We start from the raw sequence: 17,876 nt of genomic DNA, 5'->3' as shown, positions 1-17,876 counted from the left end.
CACAATTATTACCCAACACTTCTCCCCAATCCAAGTCTTATCTGGAAGAAATGCAAACAGGAAGTGCAAACCAGGACCCCGAATACAGATTGGTATAAATTTGCTGCCAATTGTATGCAGTCATACAACAGCCATTTCGTACAAACTTACGACGGGGGGAGACAAACATCAGGATATCATGTTCCCGCTGATGAATGTGAGGTGAATTGTCAGGAAGTCCTTTATACTCAAGAGGTCCTGACCTGCTTCACTGAAACCTCAGTATACCACAAACCTAGACCTGTACAAGGCAAGCGTGGAGGGGTATCAGTCACCATATTCCAAATGTAAGAGAAGCCACCTGGCCAAGAAAAAATAGAGAGAGGATCCAGTCATTCTGCAAATCCAAAGACCAGTTATACATGGTGCATTATGCTAATCTATAGACTGCAAAGAGCAAAGGGTTCCGAGAGGGACTGCCTGAGTTGCTGCCTGATATGTTAATGAAGTCCCCAAGACTTATTATCCTGAGATCTTTCACATCCATATTGACAACAACTCAGATACAATAGCCCCAAACCTTTTCTGTATATTTTCCACTCTCTGTTTTTGACAAGTCATCTTTGGACCTGGACATGCTGCCAGTCATATTTTAGCTTGATTTTAGACTTGGCTTGGATACAGGGGACACAAGAAACTGCCGTTATCCTGGACTGACCACAACTTCCCCCCAGGCTGAGATCAAAACTGACCTAATGTACAGGCAAGAAGGAACCATAACAACAGTTGGCCTCAGGCTCAGGGACTGAGTTAATTTCCACAACACTATTGTAGATAATGCCTCACCACCAAAAAAGATCGCAGAATAGAAAATCTAACCCATCACTATGATAACTCATTAGCCACCTCTGTAACCAAAGTGCCCTTCTCCTCTACAGATCTCCTTTGTTTCTTTGATGTGCTGAAACAAAAGCAGCAGGTGGAAGGAAGCTGAGCTCTTATGTGTGTGGCATAAAACTTGGGCAGATGCAGACAGACACCAGTACAAGGAATTCTTGTGAATCTATGGACTACTTGTGGAAGAAACAAACAAACAAAAAAATTCCACCTCTCCTTCACCACAGCAACAGTAGTTAAATCATACTCTACTGAACTATTCTGGACCATGAATTGTCGTGTTAATGGGGAATGTTCTCACTCAGCCCCAAAACTCACCATCTCCTGTTGCAAAGAGCTATCAGTCTACTTCTCATAAAACATCACCAACATCAGAGAGGTGCTGCTGGGACACCATGTACTGTACATTGGCCTTTTCCACCGTAACACAAAACCATCCTCCTCTGAAGCCAGCCCAGCTCACAACAGGAAGTTCTAGAAATACAGGAGAAAAACTGAGCCACCACCTATGGTTCTGATCTAAATTCTCATTGACTCGTCAAAGAGTGTCAAGAGCATCCGGGACTCCTACTAACTGAGATACCTATATCTTCACTGAGGAGGAAAATCCTGCAACCCCCCCTATAGTGTGTCATAATCTGGCAAATACTTAAGAAGCCATCCCTTGACATAATCAACCTCTGTAACTACCAGCAGGTATCTAACCTAACTGAGAAGCTCTCCAGGTGTCTCCTTCAACTCTTCCTAGGTGCTAACAATATCTTTGACCCCTCCCAATCAAGCTTCAAGCCAAGATATGGAACAGAGAGAGTCCTCTTAGCACTGATGGATGAACATCCTTTAGCCATGGACAAGGGCCCTTCATCTACACTTGTAGTGCTGGACCATGATACCGTCCATCTGATGTCCTGCTTCAGACATGCAGCAGGGATTACTAGGATCATGCCACGATGACTTCAGTCATTCCGCTCAGATCGCAACCAGAAAGGCATGACTGATTTCTGCTCCTTCATCTGCAGAGCTCACACCTTTGGAGTTCCTCAAAGATCTGTTCTCTCGGCCACTCAACATCTATATGAAATCACAAGGGAGACTGATCAGCATGAACTACAATGCCAACAATGAGCAGATAACACACAGCCCTACATTACCACCTCATCAGCTGAAAACAACACCATTTCTCATCTATCCAAGGCCTTGGTTGCAATCAGCAATTAAATGAAGAACAGTCTCCTGAAGCTGAATCTTGGTTAGGGAGAAGGAAGCACTTCCAAGAACTCCTCACCTCTATAACAACACCCTTCACTGAAGGCATTTGTCCTCAGATTAAGTCACTACTGCTTCAGTATTCACCCGATCTCCTCACTGCTTCTAGATGCCAGCCATGGCAGTGAAAAAAGTCTTTTTCCATCTTCTCCTGGCAAGAAAACTAGGCCTCCTCTTGTCAGATTTGGAGTTAACTGTGGCGATTCATGCATTTGTGACCATTAGGCCATATTCCTGTAATTCTCTGTATCTGAGTATGAAACCAAAGAATTTAAAATGCTGGTTCAGATCACAGTAGCCCATGTGCCCATCAATGCATGGCTGCTGAGAGCACATCACTCCACTTTCCTGACTGGTTCCCTGTTGAATACCTGGTGAAATGTAAGATTTCAGTCCTCCTCTTCAGAGCCCTCTGTGGAATTCACCCATGTTACATGAGTGACCACTTTACCCCTGTGTGACTTGAATGCCCTTTGACAACCACATTCCACTGGAACAAGAGAATTGTCAACCTCAAGTGTGAAACTCATGAATACAGAAGGTAGCGTGTTCTCAATGACTGGCTTATGAACCTGGAACTCACTCTCCAGACAGATCAGGATGACCATGAACTTCAGTATCTTCAAAGCACAATGCCGTACCCACTTTTTTGACCTAGCCTTCCCACAGTGACACCACAACCAAAAATTAAAAACAAATAGGTAATGCTTTGCAAGGAACACAGAAAAGAGAAAGAGATTTAGTTTATATGTACATTTCATAATTTTGGGAGGAGGTTAGATACCATAATGATGGGCATTATGTAAGAGCCTAGATAGTGCATGGCAAGTTGTAGGACAAAGATAAACTGCTTACTTGATGTGCTTTTTATTTTACGAAATAAGAAACACACTTTAAATAATCAATGTAAGTATAGAATATATTTAAACAGTGACTGACACCAGCTGGACAGCTTTGAAAAACGTTCTCTAAATTCTCTTTATATATGTCCGGGGAAATAGTCAGGTTTTACCTCTAACCTGTCAAAATGGGTAAGAGGGTTTTTTTTAAAGCACCTAAGTGATGTAGAATCCAAACTCATCTCGACACTTTAGAAAACTTTACCCAGTATATTCAAAGTGGTGACTGAAATGAGTAACCCCAGGCATGGAGCAAGTTGGTGTTATTCTAAGCAGAAGTGTAGCACTAGATGAGGTCTTCAAGGCAGTAGGAAGGTGCAGAGATGCACTGCCCACAGGGAGCATTTAGTATGTTGCTATTTATCTTACAGATGAGAAAACTGAAGCACAGAAAAGTTAAGTGATGTATCCCCACAGCTACACAGCTGGCTTGATTCTTATTGATGCTAAAGCCCCTGTTACACCACTCGGACAGTATAAGAGGCCTTCAAGGAAGCATAAATTACATTTATGGCCTCTATACGCTGCCAGCATGATGTCAAAAGGGCCTTAATGTAACTGAGACTCAGGCCTGAAGACTGTGTAGCAGAGCTGGACTATAACTCAGGTCAGTTCCCTTTCTTACCCACGCTCACTACCCCTAAGGAGAGGGCTAATCCCCCTGTCCTTGCGTTTGCTACATGGCAAAAAGGAGTTGGAAGGAAGACTCATTGCACCCTCTTCATCTCCTTGTGCACCTGTGCATAGCCAGTCATGAGCAGGCTCATGGTAAATATAATATGGAATAGCATAGTCTTCTCCAATGTAATTTCTACACAATAACACTGCTAAATGCAATAATCTGCAGCTGACAGTGTGGGCTAGGATGGAATTTATTAAACAATTCCTTACCCTGTAATTTAACTATGGTTTTTCTGTGGTTCCCTTGTTTAATGCCTGTGGGACTCAAAAGCAATTACAGATTATCATTACAGACTTCATTTGGCTGGCAAAACCACTCCATGTTGAAATGAGATATTTTGTGGCATGTAAATCTAAAGGGAGAGTCTGAGCATTTCTAACATTCATTTCTATTATCTACCCAGTAGCCTTTGGGGTGTTTCATGCCTTTGTTTATTAGTGGTGCTGCTATATGGCTTACTAAAAAAAAAATCAGAGATCAAGAAGGTCACTATCATTTCTGATCAGGTGACATTCTACAGGAAAACCTTACCTTGAAATACATCAGAGAAATGTGGGACTTTATCACAGAACTTGCAACCTCATTCCAGGTTTTGATTCTCTCTCTCCCATCTGGGTAAATGAAACACATTATTTTGGGGAAACTGGGGAAAATGCAAGAATTGCCCCAAGTCACCACTGGTTTTTTTGATCTAGCAAACGTGGCATCTTTCAAGTAAAAGATTTTTAAAGCACATCGTGTCTCCCTGACTTTGGCTTGGTGCTTGGACAAATGAGTTACAACACATTAAGAGAAACTCTGCAGTAAATAAAAAACTGCTTTTATTAATACTTTCCTTTATTGTTTTCATAGTTTGTTTAATAACTGATGTATAGATAATTTATCTCAAGCCAAATCTGTTATTTATTGATTGATTGCATACACTACCTAGATTCACTGCCTGGATTTGATTAATCTTCATTTTTAATTGTATTTTGCATTTATATATAGGATGAACCTTGTTTAGTGTCCTCGTTTTATGAGCTGCTGACTTTCATGCTTCATTATAAGGCTTTGTGTGGCTTGATGGATTCTTGCCTAATGGCTTTCACATGTATGTTAAATTAAGATTTGTTGTTTGTTATACATGCACTTATTGTAGCCCCTGCAGTCAGGTTTCCTGGACCTTGGTGCACAATGCATCCTTAGGGCTTAACCCCTTCCTGCCCACGCTGTAGCAGGGTGGACAGGAGGCGGTTAGGTTATGTCGGTGTCCAGCAGCAGCCTGGAAGTGTTAGCTGTCTTTCGACACTGTGTGGACAGGAAGAGACAAGCTGCTTCCAGCCACAGGGGTCAGGGGGGAGAAAAGAAGAGATGAGCTCTGCAAATACATGGGCCAGGTCATCCCTTTCCTCTCCTCCACCTCCCCTGTGGTTGGTAGCAGCTCCTGTCCCTTCCCTCCCGCACAGTGCCGAAAGGCTGCTGCTGGCCACATTCTGGTGTGAACCCTGGCAGATATCTGGGAAGGGGGAGCATGTGACTTTGTGTGTGTCTTTCCCCCTCCCACCCCCCCATGTGTTGCCTCAGGAAGACACGGCACCAGGAACTGGGAGAGGCAGAACCATACCAGGAGCCCAGCCAGGCATGGAGGGCAGAGTGCACCATGCGGGGAGGGGAGGGGAGGGTCAGTCGTGACAGAGACATACGGGAGTGTGTGTGTGTCACCTCTCCCCGTGTGTGTGTAGGAGGATGGGGTGTGTATGTCACCCCTCCCTGTGTGAACCCTAAAGCCTTAAAGATAAGAAGGTAAATAAAAATAATTCAACTACGCAGTATTTCTTTTTAATGGGGGCTCAGTCAACTTGATGTTAATTTGAACATCTGTACTGCATAGTTCTGATTGATCGCCTTTGACCTCGCTAGAATACGAGTAATTTTACCAGGTGCCCCATATTCAGCATAGGGAAATATGGTCACCCTACAGATAGGCAACTGTTGGAATTTTCAAAAGCACCTAAGCAAGATAGGCACCTACTCCCACTGAAATCAATAAGAGGCCTAGTGTCCTTGGCTAACATTTGCCCTCCTCTCACAACTGTGCTGTTTGGTTGTCATGCTTCACCACAGATGTAGCTGCATTTCATTAGTGCTGTATGTTGTGTATAGATTTAAAGCATTTGGGGATGAAAGACCCTATGTACAAGTAAGATATTTTTATTTTTAGAATGTGTTTTGTTTGATTATTTATTATCTAGTTAGCTTGGATTAAACTATATAGAGATAAAGTCTACTCTCATTTGTACCTAACTATCTCCACTGAAGGCAGTGAAATTACAAAGCTGTCCCATAAACTGAAATAGTACAGTGAGACGTAATTGCCATATTTCAGTTAAAGTATTTCTTGCTGCCATTCTCTTGTCCATGATTTTAAACCCCACCTCAAGATAACTGGATAATTTTTTTTCTGTTTTCTGTTTTCTATTTTCTGTTTTTATTTTATTTTATGTTCTATTTTCTATTTTTCTGTTTTCTATTTTCCAGACCAAAAACAATGATGGTGTACAACTGTACAACAGGTGGAATCAACCCTTTCTGCTGGGGAGATATAGGTAAGTTCTAACTAAAGCAAGAAAACAAACCATCAGTGGGGTTCCAGACATGGAAACAATGGTCCTGGTTTTAGCTGACAGACTCAGTAGCAGCAGCCTGACCCTGTAAGCGCTCAACATGTGGAACTCCCTTTACAGTGAACAGGTGTGCTGCGTGCAGAGGTTTCACAGATCAGACGTAACCCCCAATTCAGAAAAGCACTGAAGCATCTGCTTCATTTTAAAAGTGTGAATAATCTCATTCCTGCTCATCAAACCGTTTAAGTGCATGCTTAATTTTAAGTGTTTGAGTAATCCCATCCCCATTCATCAAAGCCCATGCTTAAGTGCTTTGCTGAACTTTTAAGGTTGTGAAGAAAGGAGTAGGAGGTCATGGCTTCAAGTTCCATAGGAAGATGCTATAAATATCCAGACCCAAATTTCCTCTTTTTTGCTTTATTGTGTTTAAATCCAGTTAGAAAACCTTTGACATGAATGATGTAATTTCCAAAGGCCGCTCTAATTATCAGAATAGAAAAAGTTAGTATATGAAGAGAAAATAAAATAGCCGTTTCTTCATGTTTCTATGGCGCACCTTAAGCATACAGTCTTGAAATAGAAATGTTTTTGATTCACTTGAAAAGATGACCCTGGAAAGAACAGACTTAATTTAACAGAGTTTGCCTTTCATTGCAAAAATCTTGTCTATACAAATGTTGAAGCCATTTTCATGGCTATTTTGTTTTTGTTTTTTACTTTTGAGTGAAATGTTTTTAATCTGGCATGATGCTGAGTCAGAGACGATGGAAATGTAAGGATAAATCCTGAGGTCTTTACTCAGAAAAAATGCCACAGAAAGCCAAGAGCAGAATTTGGTCCATACTGTAGAGGTATCTTCAGCTACAGTATTGAAAATCAGCATAACCAGTCAGTATACTGCAGCAGAAACATATTGGGCCTGATTCTCCACTGCCTAGCACAAACTGTCTTCATACCGCTAGTCGAGATCAAAGCCTTCATAACACTCCTATTTGTCACCTTTTCTGTTTTATTTTCCGCATGTAATTTTATTAATGAAAATGCTGATACATAAATGGATTGTACCTAATCTTTTCCTAGCACAGTGCTCATTAGTCTAACTAGGAACTTGGATTCATCAGACACTGTAACAGAAGCTTGCATTTCTGATGGTTCAGCTCCATCCACTTACATCCAGATGCACAAGGCAAGCTTGTGCATGAGCAGTTCGGCTTTGTAAATGGACTGAGGGCAAAATTCTCTCTGATCCGCAGTGCAGATCTGTCGTGCATATTTTTCTGCCCAGAGCTGCCATTGAGGTCAGTGAGAGTTTGCATGGGGACTGAGTGCAGAACGTGCAATGGAAAGATTTACTGTAGATTTGGGAGCAGAATTTTGCCCTAAATGAAGCGGTACTGTTTCTGAAGTGGGTTTGAGAAGGGATTACCACATTAGTAGTTCAGGTTTACCACATAAGTATTGTCTTCAAAAGCAAGTGCACAAGTGGAATTTCCAAATGGTCTGCTTTCCATTTCCTATAAATAAGGATACACACTTTTAAAATGGCCTTTATACATGACAGACTTTCTGAACCTTTCTCTGTGTAACTTCCTATCTATCCTCTATGCTTTTCACGTTGGCTCCTACATTCCAGGATTTGTGGTGTGTACTTTTCATATACAGAGATTTTTAAGGCCAGAAGGGACCATGAAGATCATCTAGTCTGACCTCCTGCATAACACAAGCCATTGAACCTCACCTAATAATCCTTATTACAGGCAGGACTGGTAGCACTTCCCATTATTATACCCTATTTTCAGGTGCTTATAACCTTGTCAAAATTTAATTGTTTGAGCTGAAATTTCCCTTGTCAAATCTGGAAAATTAGAGTAAAAAAGGTCCAGCCATTTCCGAGAACGAAGGTAGGGGAAAATACATTGTTTTGCCTTTGTTAAAAAAAAATTGAGCAAACTTTTTCTTTGAGATCTTCCAGCATGCCCATGTTTTGAAGTCGGTAGTTGATCTTTGGAAGAGGAGTAGACTTTGTGTCATGGATGTCCCTTATACCATCCCTATAAAAATTGTCCCATAATTGGCTACAAATAGCCATTGAAAAATCACAGTTTAAACATGCTCAGTAGAGACCTCTTAGAGTTTAACCGTTAAAATCTCTGATGGCTCCATCTTTATTGAGCATGCTCAAACCTCTCACAGCTTCTAGTGCTGACCGGACTGCATTTGCACCACCCCACAGAGTGGCTGAGCATGCTTCCTCCAACCCTGAGTGATGGGGAGTCAGAAGGACTTTCCCTGTAATGACTGCTCCAAGTTGGGGTGGGGAACATGCTTGAACAGAAATCCTGGAAGTCTAAATCATTATCCCAATTTTACAGATAGGTAAACTGAGGCACAGAGAGTGACGTGACAAGCCGAGTCACCCAGAAGGCCAGTGGAAAACATAAGAGCTTCTAATGTTGACTGGTTCTTTTCCCTGCTACCCAGAATGCTCAGGTTCACAGACAGACTCTTTAGCTGAAGAATTATGTTTGTTTGTTCACTGCATCAGTGAGTGATCCGTCCGTCGAAACAGGGCACAGCATAGGGTTAAATGCAAGCACACACCCACATTCAGGTGCTCGCTTTAAATACATTGTTACAAAGTTATTCATTCTATACTGTAGAGCCTCGCTATCATGCCCTTCACAGTAGGGAATGTTGGGCTGTAGTTAGGGGCTGCCAGCTTCTCCAGCCCGGAGCTGCAGCAGTGGGCTGACAGGCCCTGGAGCCTCAGCCTGGGCAGAGTGCTCCTCCTGCCCCACAACTGGGACAGAAATCTCCTCCAGCCCCAGGCCCAGAGGAGCATGCTGCCCTCCGCCATGGCCCCGGGGCCAGAGGAGCTCACTCTGCCCCCGCCACAGCCCCACCACCACCTTACTATGATGAACCCCTGGCTATACAGAACAAATGGCTCGGATCCCCAGGGTTCATTATAGCAACAGTGTACTGTAGTGTATGAACACCTTTTCTGCCAAGTGCTAAGATTAGTTTGCTAACTCATTTATTTACCTGATCAGGTTGCTGGCTCAGCTTTTTACCTGGTTATTCTCTTTCCTTGCAAGACAAGCAGGAAATATACCTTCTACATATTACATCCTACATAGCCCCTTCTTTTCTTATTTTACGTGCAACACTATCCCATAACTTGTTTCAGTTCTTTATTATGTAGTTGTCCGTTTTTTCCATCTCAGTGTGTCTCCAGAAAAATACCCCCTGCTTGGTGTGTATTAGTCTATAGGCCTGTTTGTTAGCCGGGGATAGAATTTTGGCTTTGACTTTTTCATTCTCTTATATCCTTACTAATATGTGTGAACAAAGACATTGTGTGTTACACCTGCCCACAAGCTGATGGGGTGAAAAGAGGTAAGAGATAAAGTTAAAAGTGTTACAGGGTATGCTGGGAGTGCAATATATGAGCATACACTGGACAGCTGCCTGGCTCCTCTCTCAAGCCAAGGTCAAGCAACCAGTTAGGAAGAGCAAGTGGGGATGGGTAGCGGAGGCATAAGAAACACTAAAAGCCAAAGAAAATCCTGGCCTTGGCCAGAACAAAACCTCACTCCTCACCCCTCCCCTGGGATACAAAAGAGGTGGGACAAAGACCCCAGACCCATTACCCTCCAAAACGGAACTTGACCATAAGTTGTAAGGGGTGGGACTAGGGGTGTGCACTTCAGGTATATTTGGGCTTGCTAAGAAGGAGGAGGTGAGAAATGGGAATGGGGACAGGCAAGGTTCTGCAACATCAGAGCTGGGAAGGGGGACATGGGATAAATGCTCTGTGACATCAGAGCCGGGAACATACTCTGCCAGCATATAGAGCTATGGAGCTGCTTGCCTGAAACTAACCCCAATAAACATAGCATTGCCTGCACTTTGGACTTCTGGTCTAGCATCAGCAGCTGCCGTCCTCCTCTGTCATGCCCAAATAAGTCCAGGTGACCATGAGTTAGATGATTATTCCTAGCTCTCTCTTTACATTGTTCAGTGTTAGCTGTCGCAGCGTGCCTATGTAAGTGATACCAGAGATGGCTTCAGCACTCAATTTACTTTTATGTAGCGGGCCCACTACCATACATGTGGGGAAAACAAGACTTGGGCCGTAGGATGTCAACCAGCAGGGCTAGGCTGCTATTGGTGGCCTCTTTACACACAACCCAAATCCATGCCCCACATATCTTGAGAATGGCTACACGTCCCTATACATGACACCAGATAATGTTGCCAATTAATGTTCCATACATGGGTGTGAGATGTTAGGCCCGGAATACACAATAATCTGTGCTGTAACAGAAACAACTGTTGCTAAGCATTTTGAATATACATCCGTTGCCGTAAATTTTGTAGAAATACACACAACCATCCTACCAAACAAAACACACAGATTACCACTAGGTGCAGGAGGACCAGGTGTTGTCTTCGAGTTCTCATGTTAGCATACATTAAGTCATCCCACCAGTTATTGGCTTCTGCTGCTCTAAACTCTTTTTCCAACCTCATTCACACTTAATTTGAGGATACGTGACATCTTGCTTGTTTCCTGAGCTGTGTTCCATACGACCTCTACTGACTTCAGCAAGGCCTTCCAATGCATTGATTGCTGAATCTCTAATTTTATGTTGTTAAACACATCTCCCCCTGACTAGGTTACATTTTGAGTGATAATGTTGGGCACAGTTTGCCAATTTTAATTTCCCAATTTTATACTCTTTAATGAGACATTGCTGCACCATGTGACTTGTGAGATCTTTACACAATGTATATACCCTTCCAAGGTGACACTTGACACATTATTAGTATTGTTTAAATGAGAGCAGACCTTCCCATTCCCTACATGTGTAACATGATTTTTGGCAGGGGCACTTCCTCTAGATGGCAGTTCTCACTTGTGTTCCAACACCCACCTTTTACCAGTTGCAATTCCCCTGGCTGACAAACCCAACTATCATAAATTTCTTCTACACATATGGAAAAATCTGCATCACTGAGCCTTCCCTCCTCGTCTACCCATGCTTGTGGCTCCTGTCAAATTTTGGTGGTCACATTTTCAGCCATAAGAGTGAACATCCATCTCTCTATGCTAACCCTGCTAACATTCCCCAGAGGCAGTTTATTAGTATATAATTTCAGGGAGGTATGATGGGTATGTAGAATTATATGCTGACCTCCTGTAAGATATTTAAACTTCATCAGTGCCCAATATGCACACAAAACCACCTTTTCACACACTGAGTATTTTAACTCCACACTTTGCAACAACTGTGACGTAAATGCCACTGGTCTCCCTTCTGTCCCATAAACTGTGTGACTACAGCCCCAAGACTACCATCCCCCACCATTATCCAGAAAGAGTAAGTTTTCTCCGAATTTGGCACTACCAGTGTAGGGGTACTCTCTAGACCTTCTTTTAGTTTGCAGAAAGAATCCCTAAGTTCCTCCTCCCATTCCAAAACTTTAGCTTTTACTAATTCATGTAGGGGTTTTGCCACTTCAACATACTTAAGAATGAAATCCCTGCAGAATCCAGTCAATCCTAAAAATGACCAGAAACTCCTTTTGTCTTGTGGAAAAGGGAGTTTTTCAATTAGGGCCACCCTAAACGTGTTAACACTTCTCCCATCTTTTCCTAGGATGTTACTCCTAGGAAATTAACTGTACTTTGATGGATCTGGATCTTAATCTGGATTAATTTTAAGGCCCCTTTTCATGAGTTAGGTTAGCACTTTTGTCAACAACTCATCATGTTCCTCCTTACTCCTTCCCTGGACTAAGATATCATCTACCTACTGAATGATTAATTTATGATTTCCAAGATCCCCCAAAATCTTTCATGCATTTGTGAAAAATGGCAGGTGAATCTTTATATACTTGTGGTAAAACTATCCATATTGCATCCCCTAGCAAGTGAAGGCAGTTTTATATTGCTGTTCCTCTGTCAGTGGTATTGACAAAAAGCCATTTGCCATATCTACCTCTGAGAACCAGTTTGTATCTGGATGTATTTTAGCAATCATTTGTGGATATGCCACGACTACATTAGCTCCCCCTATTGCACAGTCATTCCAGGCTCTATAATCTATAGTTAGCCTCCATTTGCCACTAGGCTTCTCTACTGGCCATACAGGTGCATAACAGGTAGACCGAATTTCCCTTAGACACCCCGATGCAGCAGCTGCTGCACTTTCTCTGTTACATCTACAACAGCCTTCCAGGGCACAGCATACTGCTTTTGTGGGGGTGGGGGGGGGATCAAGTCCCTCTATCCTAGCTATAAAACTTGTTCTTCCACAGTCTGTCTTGTGCTCTGCCCACACAGCAGCAAGAGCTTTTAACTCTGTAACTTCCATTCTGTTTACAGGCTGGTAATGTGTAACCACATTCAGACCTGGTGGGATACTAGTTATCATTGTGTTCTCCCCCCCCCCCGCCCCCCACTCCTGCGGGTGGTGCCAGACACACAGGTTAGCCAGATCTATTAAAAGATTGTAGGCTCCAAGTACTGCTGCTGACAGTATCTTTTCCTTAGCATTTACTACCATGGTAGCCTATACTTGTAAGTTTCCCATTTGTATTAAAATCCCAGTGTTAACAGTGACTTGTTCTTTTACCCCCATAATCCCCTGTATCTTCCTTTGGGCCATTCCTTCCCTAACTTTGTGTCATGCAAATTGCTGCTCCACTATCTACTAATATTATTTCCTGCTGCCCTTCAATATATGTTTGAACATGAGGCTACCCCCATTTATCTAATTTAATAGGGCAAACCTGTAGTGCAGTGGCCTCAGGGCATGGCTCCCTCTATTGTGGGGCTGGGCTTCCAGCCTTATCCTCTAATTCTTTTACCTGACACTCCAGAACCTTCTTTTCTTCCTGCAACTGCCTGAAAGAAATCCATTCTCTTATCCCTCTTTCTACCCACGCTTCCTCTTCTTCATCCCCTTCCTCTTTTCCATGCACCAGTGCCTCTCCTGGCCTCAACTTGAAACACCCTCACTTCATTTATGGGTAGGACTATCTCCTCTCTTTCCCCCGACCATACTTCAGCATGGGTAATAGTTTCCTCATAATCATGGGGCTGGGGTGAAAACTGTAGGATTGCCATGGACACTCATCTGGTAGTCCTATTAACGATTCAGTATGCTCTTGGGAGTTCCTTCCCACTCAATCATTCGGTCCATGGCCCAAATTCCATAATTCAGAGCCCTTTCCCCTACCTCTGTGGGGCTTTCCCCAGGCAAAGAAGTAACCTACTCATGTCACTTGTAGATGATGGACTACCAAACAAAATTTCACTTAATCTCCTTTGTAGCTGGCCAGTGTTTACACATCCAGCAATTCGTGTGTACAAACCTCCTAATACACCTTTCAACACCTGGTTCCAATCTTTATCATTTAAATTGCTGTCCTTCATGATGTCCGCAGCCATGCAAAGCCACTGACAAAATTTATTCCAGTCATCCCTTGGGATGGGACCTGGATTTTTCTATGGAGACTGAAATTCTCCTGCTGGCAACAATTTATCATCCAGGGTGGTGCAAATGTGATTACTGTCCATCTCAGATTTTTGAATCATAGGGGCAGCCAGATAAGCTGGAGGGACATGAGAAGGAGGGGCTGAGGTTTGGGCAAAGTAGTGAGGGAGGGACATGAGAAAGGCGGATCCTTGGGAACCAGAGGATCCCCTTGCTGGCATTGAGCCAGTTGATCTCTAAGGTTTGCTACCTTGTTCAACAATTCATCCCATTCCTGTTGTATGCTATCACAATCATTAGCTGTTTGGTGGAAGCCTTGATTAGCCATTACTGCATGTATTTTAAAAGCTTCTCCTTTATCGCCATCCCCCTCAAGCTCAGGGGGCAGTGTCTGAAGTTCAACCTCCTGAGTACACACTGCTCCTATAACACATTAATTCCTTTCATTAATCACTGTATAATGCAGACTTTCTTCTGTCCTTCCTTCACTTTCGGATCTAGCATGATTACCTTACGGGACGTCTGAATCTCCTCCCAGGCCCCTGTTTTCTGGGGATCAGTGTCATAGGGACCTCCCTTGTCACTGACCCAAACTTCCACAAAGATAACCAAGTCCATATAGCAAAGCCCAGTTATGACCCTTTACTTTATCCCAACCAGACCCCACTATAGACCTTCAAAATTCCCCACAGGACTGTGTACTCGCCGACCATCGTGGGCTCCACTCCCAGTCATGGCACCAAACTGTTGACTGGTTCTTTTCCCTGCTACCCAGAACGGTCAGGTTCACAGACAGACTCCTGAGTTGAAAATGTGTGTCATTTATTCATTGCTTCAGTGCGTGATCGGTCCACCAAAACAGGGCACAGCATAGGTTAAATGCAAGCACACACCCACATTCAGATGTGCCCTAAATATATTGTTACAAAACTATTATATATTGTGTAAGCATTTTTTCTGCCTAGCACTAAGATTAATTTGCTAACTCAGTTGTTTACCTGACTGGACGCTGACCCTGTTGTTTACCTGATCAGATTGCTGGCTCAGCTTTTTACCTTGCTGTTCTCTTTCCTTGCCAGAAAAGCAGGCATCTTTTCATATGTCCCAACACCTAAAACATACATTCTACATATTACATCCTACACTAAGGAAACAAATTACTCATAAATTTAAACAGTTCATTATTAAATGTGCAGTAAACTCTGCACACATGGACATCTGTAATTAGCATCCCCTTTTTAAAGGATCTTTTTTGAACTTTGCTCATGTGGTATCCAGTAAAATGTTGCTCAACTTTCAATCAAAGAAATTTGGACCAGTCAAGCAATGATTTGCTGACCCTTTGAGGGGCTGATTCCGGTAAGTTTTAGTGTATCCACATTATCCAGTGTTTTCTTTTATCTTTCAGTTTAGCTGTTTTCATCTTTTAATATAACACTTCCCCTGGTATAAAGTGTCCCGGGATATAAAATGCCACTACAGTCAGTGAGATTGCATGGGAGAAGAATTTGGCTCTTTGTAAGGAGCCAGATCCTGATAAGAGATTAGCCTCGTAATAGGAGCAACGCCTTAACTAATTTCACTGTCTCTGATGTGTCATTTTGCTGTGGAAATAGGGAGTCCCTTACATTTAAGTATTAAATGGGAGTGACTGTAGACTGTATGACTCTATTGGGATTTCTTTCTTGAAACCAGTTGTATGTTTCTTTTATGAGTTATATTTTCTTTTCACCAAGCAGTTGAAATAGTTCATAAGAATGAGTGAGCTGCAAGGAGTGCCAAACAAGCCTCCAGGGCCAAATTTATCCCTGGAAGAACTCTGGTGAAATCAAGGATGAATTTGGCCATTCAGCATGTCTGTGAAAGTAATGGCCAGCCCCTCATCAGACATAAACTGGCATAACTCCAGTGACCCCAATGGATCTGTGCCAATTTACACTGAGAAACTATTTCTAAATGTTTTTTCCCCTGCTTTGGACCAAATTCTGTTCAACACACATACAAATATACAGAAATTAATGGAGTGACAGTGGATTTGCAGTGGAATAGCAGATGGAAGAATTTAGGCTAAAACATGTTTTCTCTAAAACGTTAATCTTTCTTCAGTTCTCTTCTACTTCCCGTACTCCCTTGGTTGATTCTAAGGGCTTGTCTACAGTTGGAAATTTACTGAAATAGCTATTTTGAAATAGTTATTTCAGTGTAAGCCCCTGTCTGGACACTCTTATTCTGAAATAAGTGTTCATAAATGGGGACTTATACCAAAATAGGGTAATAATTATTCTGGAATATGTATTTCACTAAATTTCCATGTGTAGACAAGCCCTAAATGTCAGATTTTCCAATTACTTAAATTATTTTATTCCTTTTCCAAATAACAACATGCCATTGAAAGTATATTTGTGTCTCTTTTCTATTATTGTTATTATTTATTCTTATTGTTACAAAGTCTGTGCCCGACAGCTAAGCATTAGCCTGAAGTAATCTCAAAGCAATTTGTTCTGCTTTGCTGCAATTTAGGTCTGGCCAATAAAATCAAAGTGGGTTAATCTTGCTAGCTGCAGCATACTCAGTATGTTCTGAAACTTCTAGTCAAAAGCAGTTATTTAAAACAGGCCTCAATATGGTTTTCACTGTGTGAATATTAATGAATTTCAAGCCATCCAGTTTTCCCTTGATGAACTGAGATGGGCAGACTGAGTTCTGATTCTGACCCACTGAAATTCTAAATGGACTTCTAGAACTTGCTTCTTCCTTTTTTAAGGAAGGAGGAAGGCTGTCCTGGTGTCATTTTAGCAAATCTATTGGGGTCTTATTTGTGCTCAGGGTTCTTTGCCTGCCCTGAACAATTTTAATATGGCCTCTTGTACACATCCATTATGATGAGTGCTGGATGAAATTTTTTGGCCAAATTGCCAAAACGTGTGGGTGGGTTTTATTTTTGTTTGTTTGTTTGCATGTGGGTTGGGGGGTTTTTTATTTCTGAAAACTGCAGATTTGGGTCAGCTGAAATGTTTAATGAATCCGTGTTGAATTACTTCAGTTGAAAAACACTGAAAAAAATTCTGAAAAAGTCAGAATATTTCAATTTGATATTTTCAAAATAAAACATTTTGATTTTTTGATTTGAACCAACTTTTCATTTTGAAATTTACTTGAATTTGTTTTAGGCCCAGATTTACCTCTTTTCCACACAAACCTAGTGCTTGGACACTTATTACTAGACATTATTTACAGCAGAATTGGTGTACAAGGTTAGAGAAAATATTCTAAAAATTAACGGTCTCTTTTGATGCTTCTTATACCAGTGTCCTTATATGTCCCGCATTTTACATCCATCACATATAGCGATATACATGTACTTATCTACATAATGGCCTTGTTGTACTGAGAGCTATAATACTCTTATACTGATTTGGGATTTTGAACTGTTGGGGCTGATTTTCAAAAGAGCTCAACTCCTTCCCATTTATGCATGTAAATAGGGTTCAGATTCTCAGAAGCGCTCAGCATGCAAACCTCTTTTGAAAATCTAGCTGCTTAATCTGACCCCAGTTGTGAGTACTGAGCACTTCTGAAAAAGCAACATGCCTAGGCACACAGAGGCTAGTACACATAGTACAGATATCGATGCAGCCACCTCAGTGAAATAAGGGCTATGGTCTCCCCAGTGTAAGTCTTGAGAGAAAGAAATTAAAGGCAGGAATTAAGCTACCAGATAGAATAAGGTGGTTTCAATCATAAATTAGCCACAGCACCAGTTACGCCAATTGTGCAGAATGCTTTTGTATTTTCCACCAGTCACCGAACCTCCCTTCATTGAGATTTTCATGTAGGTCTCACAGCCATCTCAGGTATTTACTAATACAATACAAGGGTGATGTCTGCCTCCTGCTTTTCAGCATTTTCTCTTGTGTCTCCTCTGCCATTTGTTGAACATGATTTCCACATCACGAAGAAAAACACTGCAGCATGCTGCAGCTGTTTTGCTAGAAGCCTTAATTAGTTAACACAGAGGAGGCATTGCTGATTTGCCCAA

The 17,876-nt window shown here is 42.0% G+C and overlaps 1 protein-coding gene across 5 annotated transcripts in view; it reads left to right on the top strand.

Annotated features, from left to right (window-relative positions):
- Positions 1-17,876, top strand: part of FAR2 (fatty acyl-CoA reductase 2) — a 217,038-nt gene that overhangs the window by 178,957 nt on the left and 20,205 nt on the right. For all 5 annotated transcript variants that reach the window (XM_084617283.1, XM_084617281.1, XM_084617280.1 and 2 more), the window contains one exon: positions 6,244-6,311. In XM_084617283.1, coding sequence (XP_084473409.1) covers positions 6,244-6,311 — 68 coding nt within the window. The remainder of the gene's footprint in view (positions 1-6,243; positions 6,312-17,876) is intronic.

This window comes from Lepidochelys olivacea (assembly GCF_965140295.1).
Source record: "Lepidochelys olivacea isolate rLepOli2 genome assembly, chromosome: 1".
Lineage (NCBI taxonomy): Eukaryota > Metazoa > Chordata > Testudines > Cheloniidae > Lepidochelys > Lepidochelys olivacea.
This window is presented reverse-complemented; position numbering and strand designations above follow the sequence as displayed.